Here is a 19,291-nt window from a genome sequence, read left to right as displayed (position 1 = left end):
GGTGGGGGGAGAAGAGCAAACATGCAGATACAGGGAGCCTTCACTTTGAAGAGCAACATGAAAGAGGCCTTTCAGAGCAGTGAGATGTCGGGCTAATAAGCACTTAAGCAGTGCATGTGTTAAAGAGGCGCATTACACTGATAAACCCAGTGGGAGGTCTGTGTACACAGAACCACGGCAAATTACATTTGGGTTCGTTTTTTGAGCGTCTGTGTTCCTTTGAGCAAACAGGGACGGCCCGCTGAGACTCTGACCCGCCTCAACATCCCCTGCAGACCGACACCTCAGGCAGGACTGCACCCGGTCCTGGATCTGCACCGCTCTGGGTCGTATTCTTTGAAGATAGAAGCGTGTACACAATACCGTCTGAGAAAGGTCCACAGCTTCCTGTGAGCTTCTTCTTCATGAAATCACAGCAGAAACGGCTTTTTCTGCCCATCTTGTCTCAAAGACTAAGTCTGAGCCGCATTTCTCTCAAACACAAAGCAATCTTTGCCACTTTCATTCCCAGACTCCTTTTGGATTCTGTGGTTTCTGTGTTTGAAAGATCAGGCCACGGGAAAATATTTCACACCTCTATGACGACTGACTCTAATTCAAAAAGACGCTTTAATGTCAGAAGAGCAGCTGGGGAGCAGAACCCAACTTTTCAAAGAGACATTTCAGCTTGAAAAACCAGAGACCAGAATCTGAACCGTGACAAGAAACCCAAAAGGAAGGCAGCCTCTGAGCCTGTGGCTGCAACAAACCGCGGGGAGAAAAGGGCTGGGGAGGGTTGAGGGTCCAACCTGCTGTCAGCAGAACCAGAGAAACACACAGACGAACTCAAACCAGCTCAAACCGTTAAAGCATCAACATGGAAACACAGGAGGAATTTGGACCAAAAGAATTCAACCTCACAGAATATTCGGTATTGTTTCTATCAAAAATAACTTTTTCAAAAATAGAACTGACTGTGGCTATAATATTAGATCAGAAAGACTTTGCAGTGACTTTATCATCAAGTTCTTCATGTTTTCAGCTGCTTGTTTTTACCGGAGAACAGCTGAGTTGTCCAGATTTTCTGGTCGAGGCATTATCCTGCTTATACCAAAGTCACTCACAGAACACAGAAATATTCAATCAAGTATTAGTTCTTTGATCTTGTTTATGTCTGAAAATTATTCGTAAAATTTATTTTAAAAAGTGTCCCATTTGATAAGCAGTGTGACGTGTTGTCACGGTAACGGCTGCTGAGCTTGCAACTACCTCGCTCTGCAGCTGCAGAAGAAAGTGATATATATGCAGATCGACATGAAACGCGAAATAAAGCATCAGTTCAGAGAGAAAGTTCCCCTCTTACTGCTTGTTTTTGTCCAAAAGATGAAGCTAAAGTTTGTTTCAAAGAAACAAAATTCCTCCTCGTGTTTTATCTCCTCCTTTTTGTATTCTCTTCTGCTACGTCTCAGTCTTCAAAAAGACCAAATTCACCAAACAGACCAAAGGAAACCATACGAATCTCACATGTTATTTCTACTGTCTTGCTGTTGGGATCAACTGTGGAATAACGTATATCCATCTATGTTCTGAGCTTCTATGGTTCAGTGCAGTAATATAGAAGATTTGACCCATGTGACCAGATCCTCTTTTTAGCTGTGCATTATCACTTTTTTATCCAGACCCAGCAGCCAATCAGAATCGAGTATTCACCCGAACCATGTCATGAGAAACCTTTGAAACATCCCACGTCCCCGTCTGAAAGTTTCATTTCTGAGGCTGAATAACTGACAGACACATCACTGAGCTGCTGCTCAGACAAAAATGTTTTGCTTGTGGTTTTACATTAGCGCATGAGAGCTCATCTGGTGAATGTGCTGTACATGAAGAGCTGCAGAAGTCACGTCTGAAGCCTTCTTCATTTTGATCTGCTTCATCTTCTTCAGCAAAATAAATCAATTATTCTGTGTTTATGCAACGTTGCCCAACCAGACTGCTTTGAAAATGTAGTTTGTGACTAATGGAGGTGTCTGGATAATGGCCTCCTGCACACCACACTCGTTTTATCTTTTTAAAAAGCTTCAATGATTCAAGGCTCTGTTGTATTTAAGTGTCCCATTAAGCCTTGGGAGTGTGACAGCGATGCAAAGTTAAAGCACCAGCATGCTGAAAGGGAAGCAGCTAGATGGAATGAATGTATTTCTCTGTCTTTGCATCTGTAGTTGAATATGAGCTGCAACACAGAGCACATCGTGCTGTTTCAGGTCTGAATCATATCAGCAACCTTTATTTTTCTTCAGAAAAATCATAAATTGAACATTTTTGCTTTTCCTTGTTCTAACAAGAGCCCTTTAAAATAACGCCCCGCCTGCGCGGACTCCTCTTCTTTCTAGAAATACAACCTCTGAGCCTCTTTTCGCTGCTGAAATCATGGCAGAAACACGGCTGGTGACGAGCCGTGGTGTTCAGATAAGAATTATTCTGCAGCCTCAGCCGCATTCCTCTATAAAATCCTTCATGTAAAACTTCAATCAAAAGTAGATAACGGTGTTCAAAAGAACATGTCCGTCGTGTCACCCCAGCAGCACCAGCCAGCGTTGGGTTTTCGGGCCCGCTTGCCCGGACCCTACCACCGGTCACGTTGCCTGCTCCCCTCCTGAACGTTGGGGGGAGATTGTTCAGGCTTTTCTTCAGTTGGATTTTTAACTCAGATTATTGGGATCTCCATGGTCACTTCACACATGGTTGAATTTTATTTCTGTGTCAGGGACGGCGCACATTAACAGCATCACATGCAATGAGTCAGAATTAGCCCAGCGGCTGTTTGTCATCTTTTGTCCCAGGACAAATGTTTGAATAGTCGACCGAAAAAAGCTAAAAACAACAACTACAAATATCAATGAAAATGACAGACATTAATACTGATAAAAGTACAAACATTAGAAAGCGTTGATCATACTAAAGGAGATTAAATTGAACGTCAACATGTGTGCTGTGCTCAGAGCAGGTTTCTGATGTGCTTTTTACACAGATTGACTGTAGAAGCTTCTCTAAAACTCTGCGTTCCAACCTCGTCTTGCTGTTCCTGAGACGGCGCTCCGACTCTTCCCTGGAGAGGAATTATGCCCTCATGTCACTCTTTGGGAGCTCGTTCTTATTTACACAAACTGGTCAAGTGGGTTAAACTAGCCTTATTAAACCATTTTTTATTTTTAAGAACTGGGTTGTGCATTCGTAATAAAGTCTTCTCAGATTAACACTTTATGTTTCATAAAATGGTTAAAATGGTGATAACTCAATGTTTTTATCCAGTGTTTCAATTGTTTGTTTCTAAAGTGATTTGATGGGTTTAGTGCTGTTTTGTTCGCCTGCAACCAGATTCTCAGACAATATGTCATGTGTGACAAAACCATAGCATGCATGAACATTTTACCAGCCTGGAGAGACAAAATGTGACAGAATAAATCTAAAATTAGACCAATTAGATTTAACACGGTTAAAAACCCCAAGATATATTCAAATGCTGAGAATTTTTTTTTCTCATTTTAAAAACATCTGCATGTAATTTATAAAGTGTGATTTTTAGAAAAACATTCAACTGTCTTATTTATATTGAGCCTAACTTAACTTATTCTATTCTGCAATATGACCCCATAGATTTAGTGAGAATGTTAGCCAACCTAAATGTCTTTTGACATGTCATATAAAAGACTGGATCATCAGCATAGATCTTCTGGATTTCCTATTTGTGTCTCCCCCCTTCTCCGAGTGTCTGTTAGGGATGCAACGATTCACTTTCTCAATGATTTGGTTCAAACCTGGATTTTTGGGTCACAGTTTTATTTCAATTCAATGTATGACCTGTGTTTTCACAAAATAACAGCAAAAACTAAAATTTAAGAAATGTCTTTGCTAGTAAGCAAATAAAAATGAGTGCCGATGCCAGTTCTAAGTTGATATCATAAAATGGGTGGCACCCAAAAGGAGAGAAAGGCGGTGCCTCAGAGATCGAGTCATCTCACTTCTGCGTAGAAAAATGAGCAAAAGTGACTTATAATTCATAAAGGAATTTTTCTGTAGAGAGCCAAAGGTAATATTTGATAATATGTATGGATATACATATAGTTTACTCCAATAGGCTCAAGAAAAGCATTTCAGTCAGACAACTCGTGCAGTAAAGATATTTATTTTCACATTCTTTTAGTTTGGCATAAAGCTCCGTTCAATTACAGAAGACAAGATCTCCATAAAACTTTGGGGTAAAAACTACCCCAAACACCAAAACATCATCAAGGTTGAAGAGAATGTGAATGTAAAATCAGTGTGTAAAGTCAGATGAAGTGTGTTTCTGAGGCATTCCATATTCAGACTTACAAGTATGACTGCTATGTGTGACCCGGCACCTTTGACCATTGGGCTGCTCTCGTTTGAGTACAGCGCCACAAAGGGAACACACTATCTAATGCAGGGGTCTCCAACTTGCGGCCACAAGATGATATTTTGCGGCCCCCGCCTTAATATGAAAGTTTAATGTTCATGCGTCCCGCCAGTTTGTATGAATGACACTTTTTCAGTGTTGTGCGCGGAGCTGACGAACCAACCAATCACAGTGGGGTATATGACTCTTGGGGGTGTGACATTGATCGGGCTTGAAAGCAGAGGAACATTTAAGGCAGGACACCTGACAGCCCCCTCCCCAGACCACATTAAGGAGTTCCTGACTTTCCTTTTTAGAACGTATTTATTCGCTCACAAATCATTGAAGAAAAAAGGTTCAGCGCACTGTCTAGTGGGTCTAGATGACCCAACTCCCAACGTTAAAGTGCCCAGGATAGCATTCTCGTCGAGATAGGGGAAGGAGCTCAGTCACTCTGAGTAGAGCTGCTGCTCCTCCACTTCCAGGGGAGTTAGTTAGTTAGTTAGTTGAGGTGGTCAAGGCATCTGGTTCAGATGTCTCCGGACATGTCCAACTGGACTGAAATCCCCGGGAAGGCCCAGGAGATACTGGAGAGACTACATCTCTCAGCTGACCTGGGAGCTCTTTGGAATCCCCCCGAGGAGCTGAAGGAAGCTGAGGAGAAGGAAGACCTGGAGAAGAAACGTTTGAACGAAGCTGAAAACACTGCAGCCTTCTTAGGCAAACCAAAGGACTTTCCATAAAAGACGTGGAATTGTGCAGGGGGCTTTCAAAAAGAGTTCTAAGTTTGAAACCTGGAGAATTTGTTATATCTTCACGTTTAATTCTCCAGCTGCTCATAAAATCATTATCCAGTGACCTCAGGATTTAACTTCCTCCTCCCACCCAGCAGCTGGCTCAAAGACTGGAGTTAGGGCTGGACGCTTCATCTCTGTGGAATTTAAAATTAGTTTTCCGATCTGCAGCAGATGGGTCACACAGCAGATAGGTCACCCTGAGCCTCTGTGGACTTTTCCTGCAGATTTTGTGACTCTCTTTTCTGAGATTTCTCTCATTGAGTCGTCTTAATTTTTTTGTGGGGATTGTTGAACTATTGATTTGTTGCTCTGAGTATTCCTGCTGTGTGTTAATCAGATTACTTCTGCTGCCTGTAGAACTCCTCAGATGTGCTTGTGCATTCGTCTTTATTTCACAAAGTGGATGTTTTTTCTTGGAGTCGTCGTAGGAGCGATGGAGATGAAGTCCAGAGGCTGGCTGCACATCTCCTCCTTATTGGTGCCGTTTTTCTTCCTCAGTGCTGATTAGATAATGATTGTGCTGCAGAAAAACAAAGTCACGACTCGGAGATCCAATCCAATGACAGTGAGAATTTCAGCTGCTTTAATACTAAGGAAGGATTCTTCTTCCTGTATCAGCCTCAGAGGATGAGACAGAAGGTGCTCAGTGTGGAAGTCTTCGTCCTTCATGTCATTTGCATCCAAGGATCCTCCTGCCCTCTAAGAGTCGGGAGCTTCCATCGTCATGACGATGTGAGGTCATCTGATACAGATACCGGTGCTTAAAGCAGGAATGTGATCCGTGGAGGACATGGTTCTTCCTGCCTGCAGACAGAATGGAAAGCTGTGCCTCCTCGTCTTCTCTTTTGGTTTGTTCATTAAACACAGTTCAGTGTCTCTGCTGCTTCTGGCGCTCAAACAGAAGCAGGTCTGGATTGAGAGCCCCCAACGGCCCCCAAATGGAAACTCTGACACCTTTCATGTATTGATCCACTACATGCTGATTTCCAGAAAAATGAATAAAGGTGTGAGGGTTTGTTTTTCTGCATCTACACAAACCCAGCGAGGTACCACAGTCCCACAGCTCAACCCGGCTGAGGTCGGCTCTCTGACTGTAAATGGCGTATACTCATAAAGCACTTTACAGTCACAGACCCATTCACCCAGTCACACACACATTCACACACACATTCACACATTGGTGGCGGCTCCGCTGCAGAACACTGCCGCCAACTGTGAACACGAGGCTCACGCACCTCCAAGAGACTGAGGGGTTTCCTCTGACTCGCCTTTCTGCTGTTTTTCTGAAAGCCCCGCCCCCATATACTGTTAACATTGAAGACTGAATGTTTTGACACAAATGTGAGAAGTGACATTATGAAAATTGAGCCCCGCCCACATTTACTTGAATTATTATCTGTTTTTGCTCTTCTGCTCTGCCTGGAGTTTGGTGAATCCAGAATTTTGAATTTTCCCACATTTCTCCAGACTCTGAGCAGATCAGATTTTCTCTTTTTTGATTCAAACTGTTTAATCACAAATCAATCACATTAGGTTGATGGAATCCTTCTAACTGCATTCATAGAGGATGGACAGAAAGTGTTCCCATCCCTGCCGTCTGCTGTTTTGCATAAACTTGCTGGAGTTCTGGTGACCGGCGGGAAATGCCTCCATTCATATGCAAAACCCAGCGGAGCGCGTTATCACTCCTCTCACCTCTAAATTGTTCACTTTTTTCACAGCTGCCATAATGCATTAAATTGCTTATAAATTCTATGAATAAAGGAATAATCCTTTCTGAAGTCATCATTTCAGTCGGTTGACCAGCTGCTGAGGTGTGCAGATAGCGGGGGATGATTGACACGTAATTATTCATATTCTAAAAAAGGAAAATGCGGCCCTCTGAAGAGAAGTGTCAGAAGAAATGCATCAGGGCATCCGGGAAAGCCGCTGTGTAGTAAGAAGGTTTCTGATGGAAAGCCATCCGGCTTTGATTGACGGTTTAACAAAAGTGAATTCTAATCTCACGCATGAGTCTGTTTTTGACACTTTCTCTGGAACTGAAGATGAGCAGAAGTGATGATAATTACTTAGCTTTCTGGAGCAAACTGTGATAACTCCTTCAGTTGATCGTGTGACGGACCTCTCACTATGATGATAAAACAAGCTTAAGATGCTCTGAAACAATTCTCCTGATGCTTCATTTCCCAGAGTCCCTCAGATTCACATGGGGGGGGGGGGGGGGTCATCTGTCCCTCCTTTTGTGGTTGTGTTGGTTATGTTTACCCAGTAATGTGGCACAAAAGATTTACAAAAGTAACCTATTACTGTGAAACTAAAAAATAAAAATAAACTGACTGATTAGAGACACAGATGACTTTTTTTGTGTCAAATTCAGGTTGGACTCTCTGTACTGTTGGTTTGAATCAGTGAGTTGCTGTTAGTGTGACTCCAGTCTGAGTGCTGCATGTCAAAGCATCCCTTTGCAGGTCTTCATCTCCTGGAGGACATGCGTCTCTGACTGATCCTTCTTCCCCATCATCACATCTTCTCCTGTGGTCAGAGTGCAGGAGGTCCAAAGTGTCCTGCTCAGGGACTGGGTCTCTAAGAGAAAGGTTCAGTCAGTGTGGGTCGAGGGGCTGGGGGGGCCGGGGGGCGGCGCACACCATCAGACTGATTTTCAGCTCCAGACCCCCCTGCTGTCCTCCCATTTTAATGAGAGCATGAAATGTCAGGACTCTGGAGTTTCAGGTCAGACTTAGTCAGCACTCCCCCACATTTCCATGCTGCTGCCGGAACACCCCCCACCCCACGCACCCACCCCCGAGCAGCTCAGACACATACAGCATGATGTCTGCATTATGGGATGTTTCAGGTTGAAGAGTAAAGGCCCGTACACACCGGGACGAATATTCGCCAGGCGTTATTCGCCAGCGTTTTTCGCCACGTTTTTTGTGTTCACACCCAGGCGATTTTCGCTGACGGTGAGCCGAGCGAACATGCAATTTCATTCCCTGACATTAGATGGCGCTTAATGTAAACAGAAATACTCCTGTACACAAGGTGGCGCTACGCAACTTTACGCTTCTTAAAGTCGCTTTTCACTCGGAAGAAGAGAGCAAGTATTTACACGCTTGTCAGAATCATACAAAGAAAACGTGAATATTTCCAGCACCAGTTGCTCCAAATTGGTTCGGGGATATTTTAGAATGTCCGTCATTATTTCTTTGAGGCAGTGTAGACGCTACTTGGCGTCTATCTTCTTCGCTGGTATGTGTGCTCAGCAAGGCAGTTTTGTGTTTGAGCGCCCCCAAGTTGTGTTTTACTGTAACTTCAGAAGCTCCAGACACGTGTGCAAAAGCGCCATTCTCATTGGTCGAATAGATTTCGACGCAAGGCGTCGAAAAAAAAAAATGAACCCGAGGCGTTGTTTTTTTTTGACGCTTTGACGCGTGCCGTTTTTTCGCGTCGGTGTGCACACTCTCATTGGTGCCCTTTGTTTAGTCTTGATACGTTTTTTTTGTCCACATGCATTAAAAATATCTGGAGTTTTACCTTTGTCTTTGAAGTTCACAGCAAACTTCATGCTGGCTGCAGGATGTGAGTGATGCACCTCACCGTCCTTTACCATGAGGACTTCACTAACTGAACCCGATTTCTCAGCACTGGATGGGTGAGGTAGTTACTGAATGAGAAACTTGGACTTCTTTGTTGCTGTGAATTAGAAAAAAGGACCAAAAGGAGGAACGTTTAGCTGACAGGGTTGAACTGAAAGCCATGAAATTCTGTTCAGCTGTCATTTCTTCATTTCTAGAGCATCTTCCACCAGCAGCCAAGGAGGCTGCAAGGATAGCATGTAGAATCAGGAAAAGCATAAAAGACCAACATAGTATAGCGTTGGTGGCGTTGGTGCATCATCCATCAGATTCTTAGAGAGACGGATTTTGACTTAATATATTGGAACTTTTACTTTGTGTGCCTGTTCATGAAATCCAAGTGTCCCAGCCAAGAAAGGATCTGAGTGGCTGTAATGACACCTCTGGAAGTCCCTTAGCAGAATTCACTGAAGGGTGCAAGAATGAGTTTCATTTTTAGGGCTTTTGAGTAGATAATGATGCAACATTTTGTTTTTGCTTCTGTTGTTTCTATGGACTCAGGATTTCAGATAAATGTAAGAAATAAAGCTTTACTGGAAAAACAGCATTTATTTTGAGCTCATCAGATTCCTCGTCATAGTTTGAAGCAAATTCCTCTTTTTCTAAACTGTTGAGGGATGATTGATGCTCTTGCTGCTCTGCTGCCATTGTCCTCTGTGCTTGTGAGGAAGACGAGCAGCTGAAGGGGCAGAATCTCCTCCAGCATTTCCACAACCCCAGAAAACAGCCTGTATTCCTCTTGGAGAGTTGGTATGAAAATGAAATCTTTCAGTCTTTTACAGAAAATCTAGGGTTTCTGTGAAAACTAAATGCCCCCCCCCCCCCCCCACCAAACAATCAGCTGTTAGAGAGGAGGCCTATTAAGATTTTAGAAGGAAGAGAAAACATTTGAAGGAGGAGCCTTTAGTTTGAAACAATCACCTTTAAGTGCTCACTGTTGTGGAATCATGGATAGATCCAGTAAACCCTGGAGACCAGAATCCAGGTTAGGTTGAGGACAACTGCAACTATAAATATTTGGAGTTTTGCTAATCAAATGAGGTTATTTTAGTCAGGAATTCCTTAAACCTAAAGATGGTTTTCTGCCTTTAAAATGCAGAGTGGATATTATGTTCCTAATGCACAAACACAGCAGGTCGTAGGGATCAGCTTCTGGAGCTGTCTGAGAAAGCCTCCTGGATAAAAGGCTGAAAACGTCTTTGAAATGAAAATCTAGTCTTTCCTCATGTGGTCTTCATGCTTTTCTTCTCATGTCAAACTTTACTTCCTGTTGCAGGTTTTTGTGACATGAGCACCATCCAACACATGTAATTATTTAAAGTTCTGCTAAAACACAAACAGATTTCTTGGATGGAGCTTGTCTTTATGATGGAGCTGGTCTCTCTGATGGAGGTGGTCTCTCTGATGGAGGTGGTCTCTCTGATGGAGGTGGTCTCTCTGATGGAGGTGGTCTCTCTGATGAAAGTGGTCTTTTCACCGGAGGTGGTCTCTCTGATGGAGCTGGTCTCTCTGATGGAGGTGGTCTCTCCAGTAGAGGTGGTCTCTCCACCGGAGGTGGTCTCTCTGATGGAGGTGGTCTCTCTGATGGAGCTGGTCTCTCTGATGGAGGTGGTCTCTCTGATGGAGGTGGTCTCTCTGATGGAGGTGGTCTCTCCACCGGAGGTGGAGTCTCTGATGAAGGTGGTCTCTCTGATGAAGGTGGTCTCTCTGATGGAGCTGGTCTCTCTGATGGAGGTGGTCTCTCTGATGGAGGTGGTCTCTCTGATGGAGGTGGAGTCTCTGATGAAGGTGGTCTCTCTGATGGAGGTGGTCTCTCTGATGAAGGTGGTCACTCTGATGAAGGTGGTCTCTCTGATGGAGGTGGTCTCTCTGATGGAGGTGGTCTCTCCACCGGAGGTGGTCTCTCTGATGGTGGTGGTCTCTCTGATGAAGGTGGTCTCTCTGATGAAGGTGGTCTCTCTGATGGAGGTGGTCTCTCTGATGAAGGTGGTCTCTCTGATGAAGGTGGTCTCTCTGATGGAGGTGGTCTCTCTGATGGAGGTGGTCTCTCTGATGGAGGTGGAGTCTCTGATGAAGGTGGTCTCTCTGATGAAGGTGGTCTCTCTGATGGAGGTGGTCTCTCTGATGAAGGTGGTCTCTCTGATGGAGGTGGTCTCTCTGATGGAGGTGGTCTCTCCACCGGAGGTGGTCTCTCTGATGGAGCTGGTCTCTATGATGGAGGTGGTGTCTCTAATGGAGGTGGTCTCGCTGATGGATCTGATGGATGGTTGACAGGCCTTTTGTCAGAATAGTTAGTATTCAGAGATTATTTAACTGAATGTCAATGTGGTTAAAGTAAACTTAATAACAATAACAAATAGTTTTTAGTAGGCTGCTAGAAGTTGAAGCTGGGGTAACTATGGTGCACTGGGGTTCTGTCCTCTTTTCTCATCCACTTCTACTCTCCTTCTCTTCTCTATTCTTGATCATTTATTTATCATTTAGTTCTCCATGCCTCTGTTTGGTGCAGTGCGTTTGTACTGTACTGTCCCTTTTTCCCACTCCCTTCCGGGCTCATCCGTGCTCCTGTACCTGACCATGTTCCTCGTCTCTGCGCCTGCTCCTACACCTGGCTGTGGATCCTGCCTCTGGCTCGACTCGCGCCCCCCGGCCGTCTCCCAACTTCATCTGGATGTAGATCATATGCTGGACTTTAAATATGCAGTTGTAGAGTTAGATAAGTTAATTCTTCTCTATGAGTTCTGGTAATCTCCTGTCCGTCCTGGGGGAGGATCCCTCCTTCATGTGGACACCCCTGAGGTTTCTTTGTTTTTGCCAGATTCTGTTTTTTTTAGGAGTTTTTCCTTACCATGAAGGAGGGTCTAGGGGCAGGGATGCCCAGTTTAGTCAATCAGTTTAGTTAAAGTTTAGTATTCTCCTATTGAGTTCTATGCATTTGTGATCCTTTTTGATTGTTCCGGGTTACAGCACGGACGCGTGTGGCTCACTGCGGCCACACAACTATCTTCATACGACTTATAAAATTGATTTTCTCCTAAAAAGAGAGCTGACCATGGCCCCTAAGAAAAACCAGGACTACAAAGACCTTAAAAAGACTCTTGATGATATCCAAGCTGCGTTGTATCCCTTTATGGAACAAGTGACCGCTAAGCTAGCTCCTCTCCTTATGTTAATGGAAGACTTCCGAAGATTCCGAGCTCAGAACGAGCAACGAGAAAACCGGGTCGACATTCTGGAGAAAAGACTGGACGATGAGGAACAACAAGTAAGGATGAATAATGTCATTCTCACTGGAGTACCGATCCAACCTCGGGCAAAGCTAAATGGAGCAGGAGTTAGCATTGCTAATGCTAATAGCGCTAGCATTGCTAGCAGTTCTTCTGAACCTGGCATCGATGGAGAGACTCTGGAACACCAAGTGGAATCATTTCTCACATCTAAAGGGATTTCCCTAGATCTCAACACCATGGAGACCTGCCACCCGCTCCCCAGGAGAAAGGAAACGGATAAACCAGCGATCCTCATCAGGTTTGTGAATCAAAAACACAAGCTAGCTCTGATGAATCAAAAGAAGAATCTGAAGGGATCTGCTGCATGTCTGAACGACCATCTGACCAGAAGGAATGCTGAAATCTCCAAACATGCGAGGCTTCTCAGGAAGGAGAAGCAGATCGAGAACACTTGGGTTGAAGGCTGCAGGATTTACGTCAAACCACTCGGTCCACCGGACCGGTCCAAGGTTCTGGTTGTGAACACCATGAAGGACTTTGAGAAGTGTTTGATCACGGTCATCTGAACCAACATGCAATAATAAATCAAAGAGCCAAATAATTTCAAGAAATATGACGCCTGGATTCATCACTTTCTCCAAAAATCTGAAGTAACCCTGATTCTCAGCAAAGTTCTGACCTGCAGACAACTTGACCCCAACTTTCAGCACCGCTGATATCAGCTGAAGAAGGAAATGGACTTTTATCTAATGTCTGCAGACATAACAAAGAAGAGAACTAGAAACTCTGTTTAAACCCAGAAGAACGTCTGACAATCAGCAGAAGAAGAAATACCAACCTTGGACAATCCACATAATATGGACCTATGGACCCTTTTTTATTTTACTTCACAGCTTTACTTTATTATAAAAAATTAAATAAAAAAAATACAAAAAATAAAATAAAACAATAAAACAAATCATTAATCAATGATTGAAAATGGTTAAATTGATTGACTTTTAATGATATTACTTCACTTGCTCCAAAAAATTGATAAGTTGATTCATGATTTTTCCTAATGTAACATAATTTTGCACACGTTTTTTACTTTTGATAGTATGAAAATTTCTGAAACAGTGTTATGTCTATTTTACTGATATAGTATTCTTATTTTTTTAATCATATCAATTTTTTTTTATAAGTAACATAATCTGCATATATTTTTGAAAAACTGATCTGCAGTTGCCATGTTGATTTCTAAAATAGTTATTTTTACATAATAATTTAAGTAATTCATCTTTGTCATGTGCTTAATTGATACTTCAGGATTCTTAATTCTGTCTGATTAAAGCTAGGAACCGGATATTGATAAATCATGTAATAAAATGGTTATAGTATAACGGGGTGGAATTATATAAGTTCGCTTCCTTCCACTCCCTTTCAAGCAATATTTATTAATATGTCTAATTATCCTAATTTTGATTTGTCATTGTATGAATATATATTGTATTGTTTTGTGTATTCTTATTTGATTTCTTGAAATAAACCATTTCAAATCAAATCAAATCAGTTGTATGTTTACCGTACAAGACTTACAAAGCCCACTGAGACGACTGTTGCTGTGAATTTGGGCTACAGAAATAAAATTGAATTGAATTGAATTGATCTTGAGGACTCAACTCTGAACTACCTTCAGATCCATCTTTGTGTCTATGAATTTTTCTGGAGAAGTTTGTTCTGACTTACACTAACACGTATATTTTCTCTCTCTCTCTCCCCTCCACTCTGCCCCTCTTTCTGCAGGTATGCATTGTGCAAAAGAGGGACACTGAGAAGATGTATGCCATGAAGTACATGAACAAACAGCAGTGCATAGAGAGAGATGAGGTCCGAAACGTCTTTAGAGAGCTTGAGATCCTTCAGGAAATTGAACATGTTTTTTTAGTAAATCTCTGGTGACTATCCCATGTTTTTACACTTTCAGTGTGGTCTGTTGTTGCTCGCCTGCTTTGCTTGTGTGTGCGCTTGGTGTGCTCAGCCTCCAGAGACCCCCCAAACGCATGCTCCCTCCCAGGTCTGCTGCAGCCTTTAAATAGATGTTTGGGAGGATTGTTTTCCATCTACCGCCTGCACGTCTTTGGCACGCAAAGGTGGGAAAAGTTTAATTCAGCGGAGAGGTTGTTTTAAGATCCCGACATTTCAGAAAGGAAATGTGAAGCATGCCGGATCGTTTCAGAGAGACGGTTCTCCTCAGGTGGAACGTGTGAGTGACAGGAGCATGCTCTGTTTGATCGGCGCTCCTTTCAGGCAGGATGTCCCGGTACAGTCAGGGACCAGCCCAGCATTCGTACCATAAGCTCCTCCCTCCCTGGAATAAAGCAAACCGTCATTGTCGATGAGGTGCGTGGATGAACGACACAAAGTCTCCTTCTCTGACCCGATTCTGAAGGAAGTTAGCTCAGCAAAGATGCTTCCTGAGAGAAAAGTTTCTCTCCTCCAACAAACTGAGGGCGTTTTAATGAGCGCTGCAGTGGCTCTGTGTGCTTTTTTAAGTCCCTGTGGGAGGACGAGGCCGCCAGAACCTTCTGTGTTCCAGTTTTCCATGTACTGGGCAGCGCCGCATACGGCACTATTTTAGGTGCCCTTCAGTGACAAAAACACTTTATCATTGAAGGTAGGTGGGAATTGAAAGTGTGGCACCTCCTCCAAAAAGGGTTTGTCCGTCTCACTGCAGCGTTTCTCCAAAGGCCTTCCCATTTCTGAAAGAATCAGAGCAAGAAATGGCTTTTTCTTCTCATGTCCAGAGAAAAACTCACACTGTAACCCAGCTGTCAGATCGACCTTTTATGATGAAACACTTCCTGTGCAGTGATGAAGGTTAGTTGTTCAGTAATTATTTGTATTGTAAAACTAGAGCAGAAAGGATGAGGAGGACTTTCAGAAAATACACAACAACATTTGTAAATAAATAAAACAATGTCAGAACTACGCTAAAGCCTATGTGGAGTCCCACAGGGAGCAATAAGTGGTCCAAAACTTTTCTAATTGTTTATGAAAATCTTTGATGAAGATACTAAAATGTTGAATTGCTCTAGAAGAGGTTTGGAAGATTTACTTTATAATGCATACAACGAGATCAAAAAGGAGGAGCACATTTATATTTTAGCTTTTGGAAATTTAGAAAAACTGTGACGTTAAAAATGTGACATTATAAAACTAAAAAAAGCTTTTGCCTCCAAGGGAGGATTTTATCATTTTAAGTTCACAGTAAAACAATAATGACAAAATAGGAAAATTTCGCTGAATTGATTGAATTGATCAATTGAATTGATCAATTCCGTTCTCTCTGGAATTAGAACAGGAGCTGGTCACCAACAGAAAAAAGAATTATTCTCTGCCAGTTCTTTGGAAACTGGGAGGTAGGAAGTGATGAAGACTACAGTGTGGCTGAGGGGAAGGAGATGCTGGCATAAGGAAGAAGGTGGGCTGAGGGAAAAAGTCCTCAAAAACACACAAAAGCTGTTTTTCTAAGGAGTTGGAAGAAGAACCTAAAGGGATGCATGTTTAGATGCTGAGATGATGAATAGGAGATGCCTCACACTCATAGATGTAAAACAGGAAGAAGGAAGTGAGAGTTTTAATGATCTGGTGCTCATTTCTCATCTTTTTCAGGGACTTTGACTGAGTCACTTCCACAGTGGGATGCAAACATGCAGAGTAACATGCTTCCAGCCTCTGAACCACAAATGTTGGTGTTGCGGTTGTAGTCTTGACCTGCAGATCATGTGACACCTCTCATTCGTCTGGATCAAGCCAGGCGCTTCAGGCTTCCCGTCAAAGGAGGAAGTACATGTGTGCTTGCTGCCAGGAAAGCCTCATTCATTGTCTTATAGGATTTCATTATCACTCTGGGTTCTTATTGTCACAGGATATTTTTTTTAATGTTTTTTAAATGAGTTTGGTTTCTTTTGCCTGACCATCTCCTTGGAGGTTTGTAGCTTTGAAGAGGTTTCAGATTGGTTGGCATTTGTGAACATTTATCCCTTGTGCTATTCTAGGCACTTTACCATTGGGAGTTGGGTCATCTAGACCCACTAGACAGTGCTCTGAACCTTTTTTCTTCAATGATTTGTGATCTTCACTGGTGTCCATGGATTACATGAAATCTTTCCACCTTTATCCACCTTTGTCATGGTAGGGAGAACACGTCAATGGTCATCTTGACCCCATAGGATAGCACAAGGGTTATAGTTAAGAAAAAAAGCTTTGGAGCCACTTGACTGAAGAGAAGGATGAGGCTGTTGTGATGTCATCACCTGAACCATACAGGGCAGAAGTGCAGGGAAATCATCTATGAGCACTAATACAAACCTCTAACCAGCATCTTCTATGCATTAACATGTGCACCATGACTCCAAAGTTCATAATTTTCTGCTAAGACCAGAGAGACGCATTGAAAAGCCATTCTGCATCTCCAGCGGTTGTGTGCATCACAGGATGCTGCACCTGCGCTCCACGATAAATGTCTGCTGTATTTAGATGCAGCTAGAGATAGGATCTCATCCAAGCAGGTAGTGAGAGCGGACTGAAGAGAGCTCGGCTTCCTCTTCCTTTTGTCTCTTTACTGTAAAACAACAAGGAAAATAATTGTTTGGCTGCGTGGGCACAAACCCCCAGAGATCTGACAGTTGCCTCATCCATTGGCTTTTCAAACACAGCATTAGGATTTCTGGCATCAGCTTTTGGTACATTATTAATAGATGTGCGATAGACCAGCTGGGATTTTAGAGATCTGCCAATTCTCAAAAGCGAACAATGAAAGAAAGCTTAGAAAAAGCTTCACAGGGGTACTTTTATTGGACGGCTTCCAGAGGCTGGAAGGAAACAGGAAAATCAGCCAGACTGCTGTGGATGGAAGTGATGACGGCTCTGAAGGCAGACGGGGAAGTTCCCATAAAAGCAGACTGAGAGGATTTGTAAGACGGTCTGCACCTCATGCCGGTTCTGTCAGAAATGAGGTTCCACTTCCATCGAGTCGTCCTGAATTCTGCTTTTGAAGCCCCCGCTTCAAAGGAAAGCATTTGGAAGCAACCTTACAAAAGCCCACACAGAATCCCATCAGCTCAGCAGAGGCAGCCTTTTGGGGGGGGCAATAATTGCTGCAACCATGCCCTAAATGCTCAGAAAGCTGGTGTGGGAGTCCAGGCTGCTCCAGTTGGGAAATGAATGTATGATCTGCTGCACAAATGTGCACAAACCCTCTCTGCTGTTCTTCATATGATGTTTATGAGCATGAAGGGCAAAGGTCACCTCATTCCAGCAGAAAAGGGCCACAGGCTATGGACCGACCCCACTTCAGCATCACAACACTCTCAAGCCTAATCACCAGTCATGCCACTGGGTCCGGAGGTGCACCGTAAAGCAGTGGGAGGCTCCACGGCCCCTTAGCTCATCCAAAGAATGGGGGGGGGGGTAACCAACTGGACCCCCTCCTGTCAGATACAGACAGAAAGCAGCAGGGGTGGTTGTGTTCACAGAAATGCCCCCCCTCGCTCAGTTTCCATTATGAATATTGATCTGAGGACTGGATGGATGGAGGCCTTGGGGGCCTGTGGAAGGAATCAATCAGCAGTTTTCACAAGCACTATAATTGGAAGGCGGGGGGGGCATGGATCAAACCTATAGAGAGGAAAACGTACAGATGCTTGAGCCAAACACAACCTGATATGAACAGCTGGTTTAGTCTCAAACCAACAGAGAAACGGTCAAAGGTTGACTGATGGAAGGAAGGTGAGAGGGAAACAGCGGTTCTCCTCCAGGACCTGGAGTTGTTCATCTCTGTGATTCCATGGTTGCACAGAGATGCTCTCCAAACCTTAATGAAGGTTCTTCCGTCCTATGGGGACTGTTCTGGTGAGACAGGGCAGAGAAATACAGGAAAACTTCAAAGCTCCGTTTTGTCAGAGAAGAGACAGTTTTACTGATTTGCCTGTTTTTGCCCCAGTTTTCTTTCTGTTTGGTTGTGAGTTGCTGCGACAAAAGCAAACAGGAGAATGGTCTACATCTTCTGGGTGAAACTCACAGGGAAAAGCTCTCATAGAAGTTGGGCTAAAGTTTTGGGGACCAGATTTTGGACATTCAGATGGCTCTCATGTCAGAATCGTGTGTCCTGATGGTCAGATTTTAGTTCTTTATTCCTGAGTCTAGGCCAAATGGTGAATGAATAGGAGACAGACTCCATTGATTCAGAGCGTTTCATAGGAGGACCTTCGTCAAATAACATCTACCGTCTATCTGTTTCGGTTTGATCAGATCAGAGAGGATCCAACAGCTAGCAGGTGACCTTTTCAGGAGCAGAAAGTATTTCCTTGGTCCCGCAGGTCCTCAGCCCCTCCCAGCACCCAAGTCGCTCTATTCTTCTTTGCTGTAACCCTTGTTCTATCCTAGGCACTTTAACATTGGGAGTTGGGTCATCTAGACCCACTAGACAGTGCTCTGAACCTTTTCTCTTCAATGATTTGTGATCTTCACTGGTGTCCATGGATTACATGAAATCTTTCCACCTTTATCCACCTTTGTCATGGTAGGGAGAACACGTCAATGTAAGGGGGGGGGGGTCATCTAAGATAGCACAAGGGTTACACAGAAGTTTCTCTGTTCCATCTGTCGATGTTCTGCAGCACGAGAACGTTGTTCTGCCCTCTACAGGTGGGTCCTGGTCCTGCAGTAGAGACAGAGAGAAAGAACATTGTAACCTGAGCTGAGAAAACTCTTCACCCGCATCTGATCATGTTTATGAAACACCTGCAGCTCGGTGTTGGTCAGCCTGCACCGTCAGACTAAATCAGCCAGATCCCTTTTCTCTGTCCAGACTCCAAAGCAACAGCAGTGGCAGAAGAACATGATTCAGATGTTTGGGAGGTTCTCGGGGAATATTTTGTCTCAAACTTCAAAGTTTACTTTTAAAGTGGGTCTTTTCAGGACAAGCCTTTCAAAGTTCCCTGTTTGAATCAGGCCAGCGAGGTTTTCTGTCTTCAGGTGACGGTTAGAGAGGTAATGCTCAGTCACAGGAGGCCTGTGAGGAGATTCTGAGGGTCTGCCGACTGAGTCATGCAGCCGCTCCTCCTCTCTATGTAGGCCACTCAAACTCTGCAGACAGAATCCGGTTCCTCCTCCACTAATGTCCTCCTCCTCTCCTCTGCTGCATCTCGTTTGTCTTTCTGGCCTGATTATTTCAGGCGGATTCTTGTGCTGCTT

At 43.7% G+C, this 19,291-nt stretch overlaps 1 protein-coding gene across 1 annotated transcript in view; it reads left to right on the top strand.

Annotated features, from left to right (window-relative positions):
- The window catches only part of stk32c (serine/threonine kinase 32C), a 90,921-nt gene that overhangs the window by 44,923 nt on the left and 26,707 nt on the right, over window positions 1-19,291 (top strand). The window contains exon 3 of the mRNA XM_023963090.2: window positions 13,838-13,989. Within this exon, the coding sequence (XP_023818858.1) occupies window positions 13,838-13,989 (152 nt within the window). The remainder of the gene's footprint in view (window positions 1-13,837; window positions 13,990-19,291) is intronic.

The sequence above is a fragment of the Oryzias latipes genome, chromosome 15 (genome assembly GCF_053564925.1).
Source record: "Oryzias latipes strain Hd-rR chromosome 15, Olatipes_Hd-rR_3.1".
NCBI classification, from domain to species: Eukaryota; Metazoa; Chordata; class Actinopteri; order Beloniformes; family Adrianichthyidae; genus Oryzias; species Oryzias latipes.
Note: the sequence above shows the minus strand (reverse complement) of the source record. Positions and strands in the feature narration are given on the sequence as shown.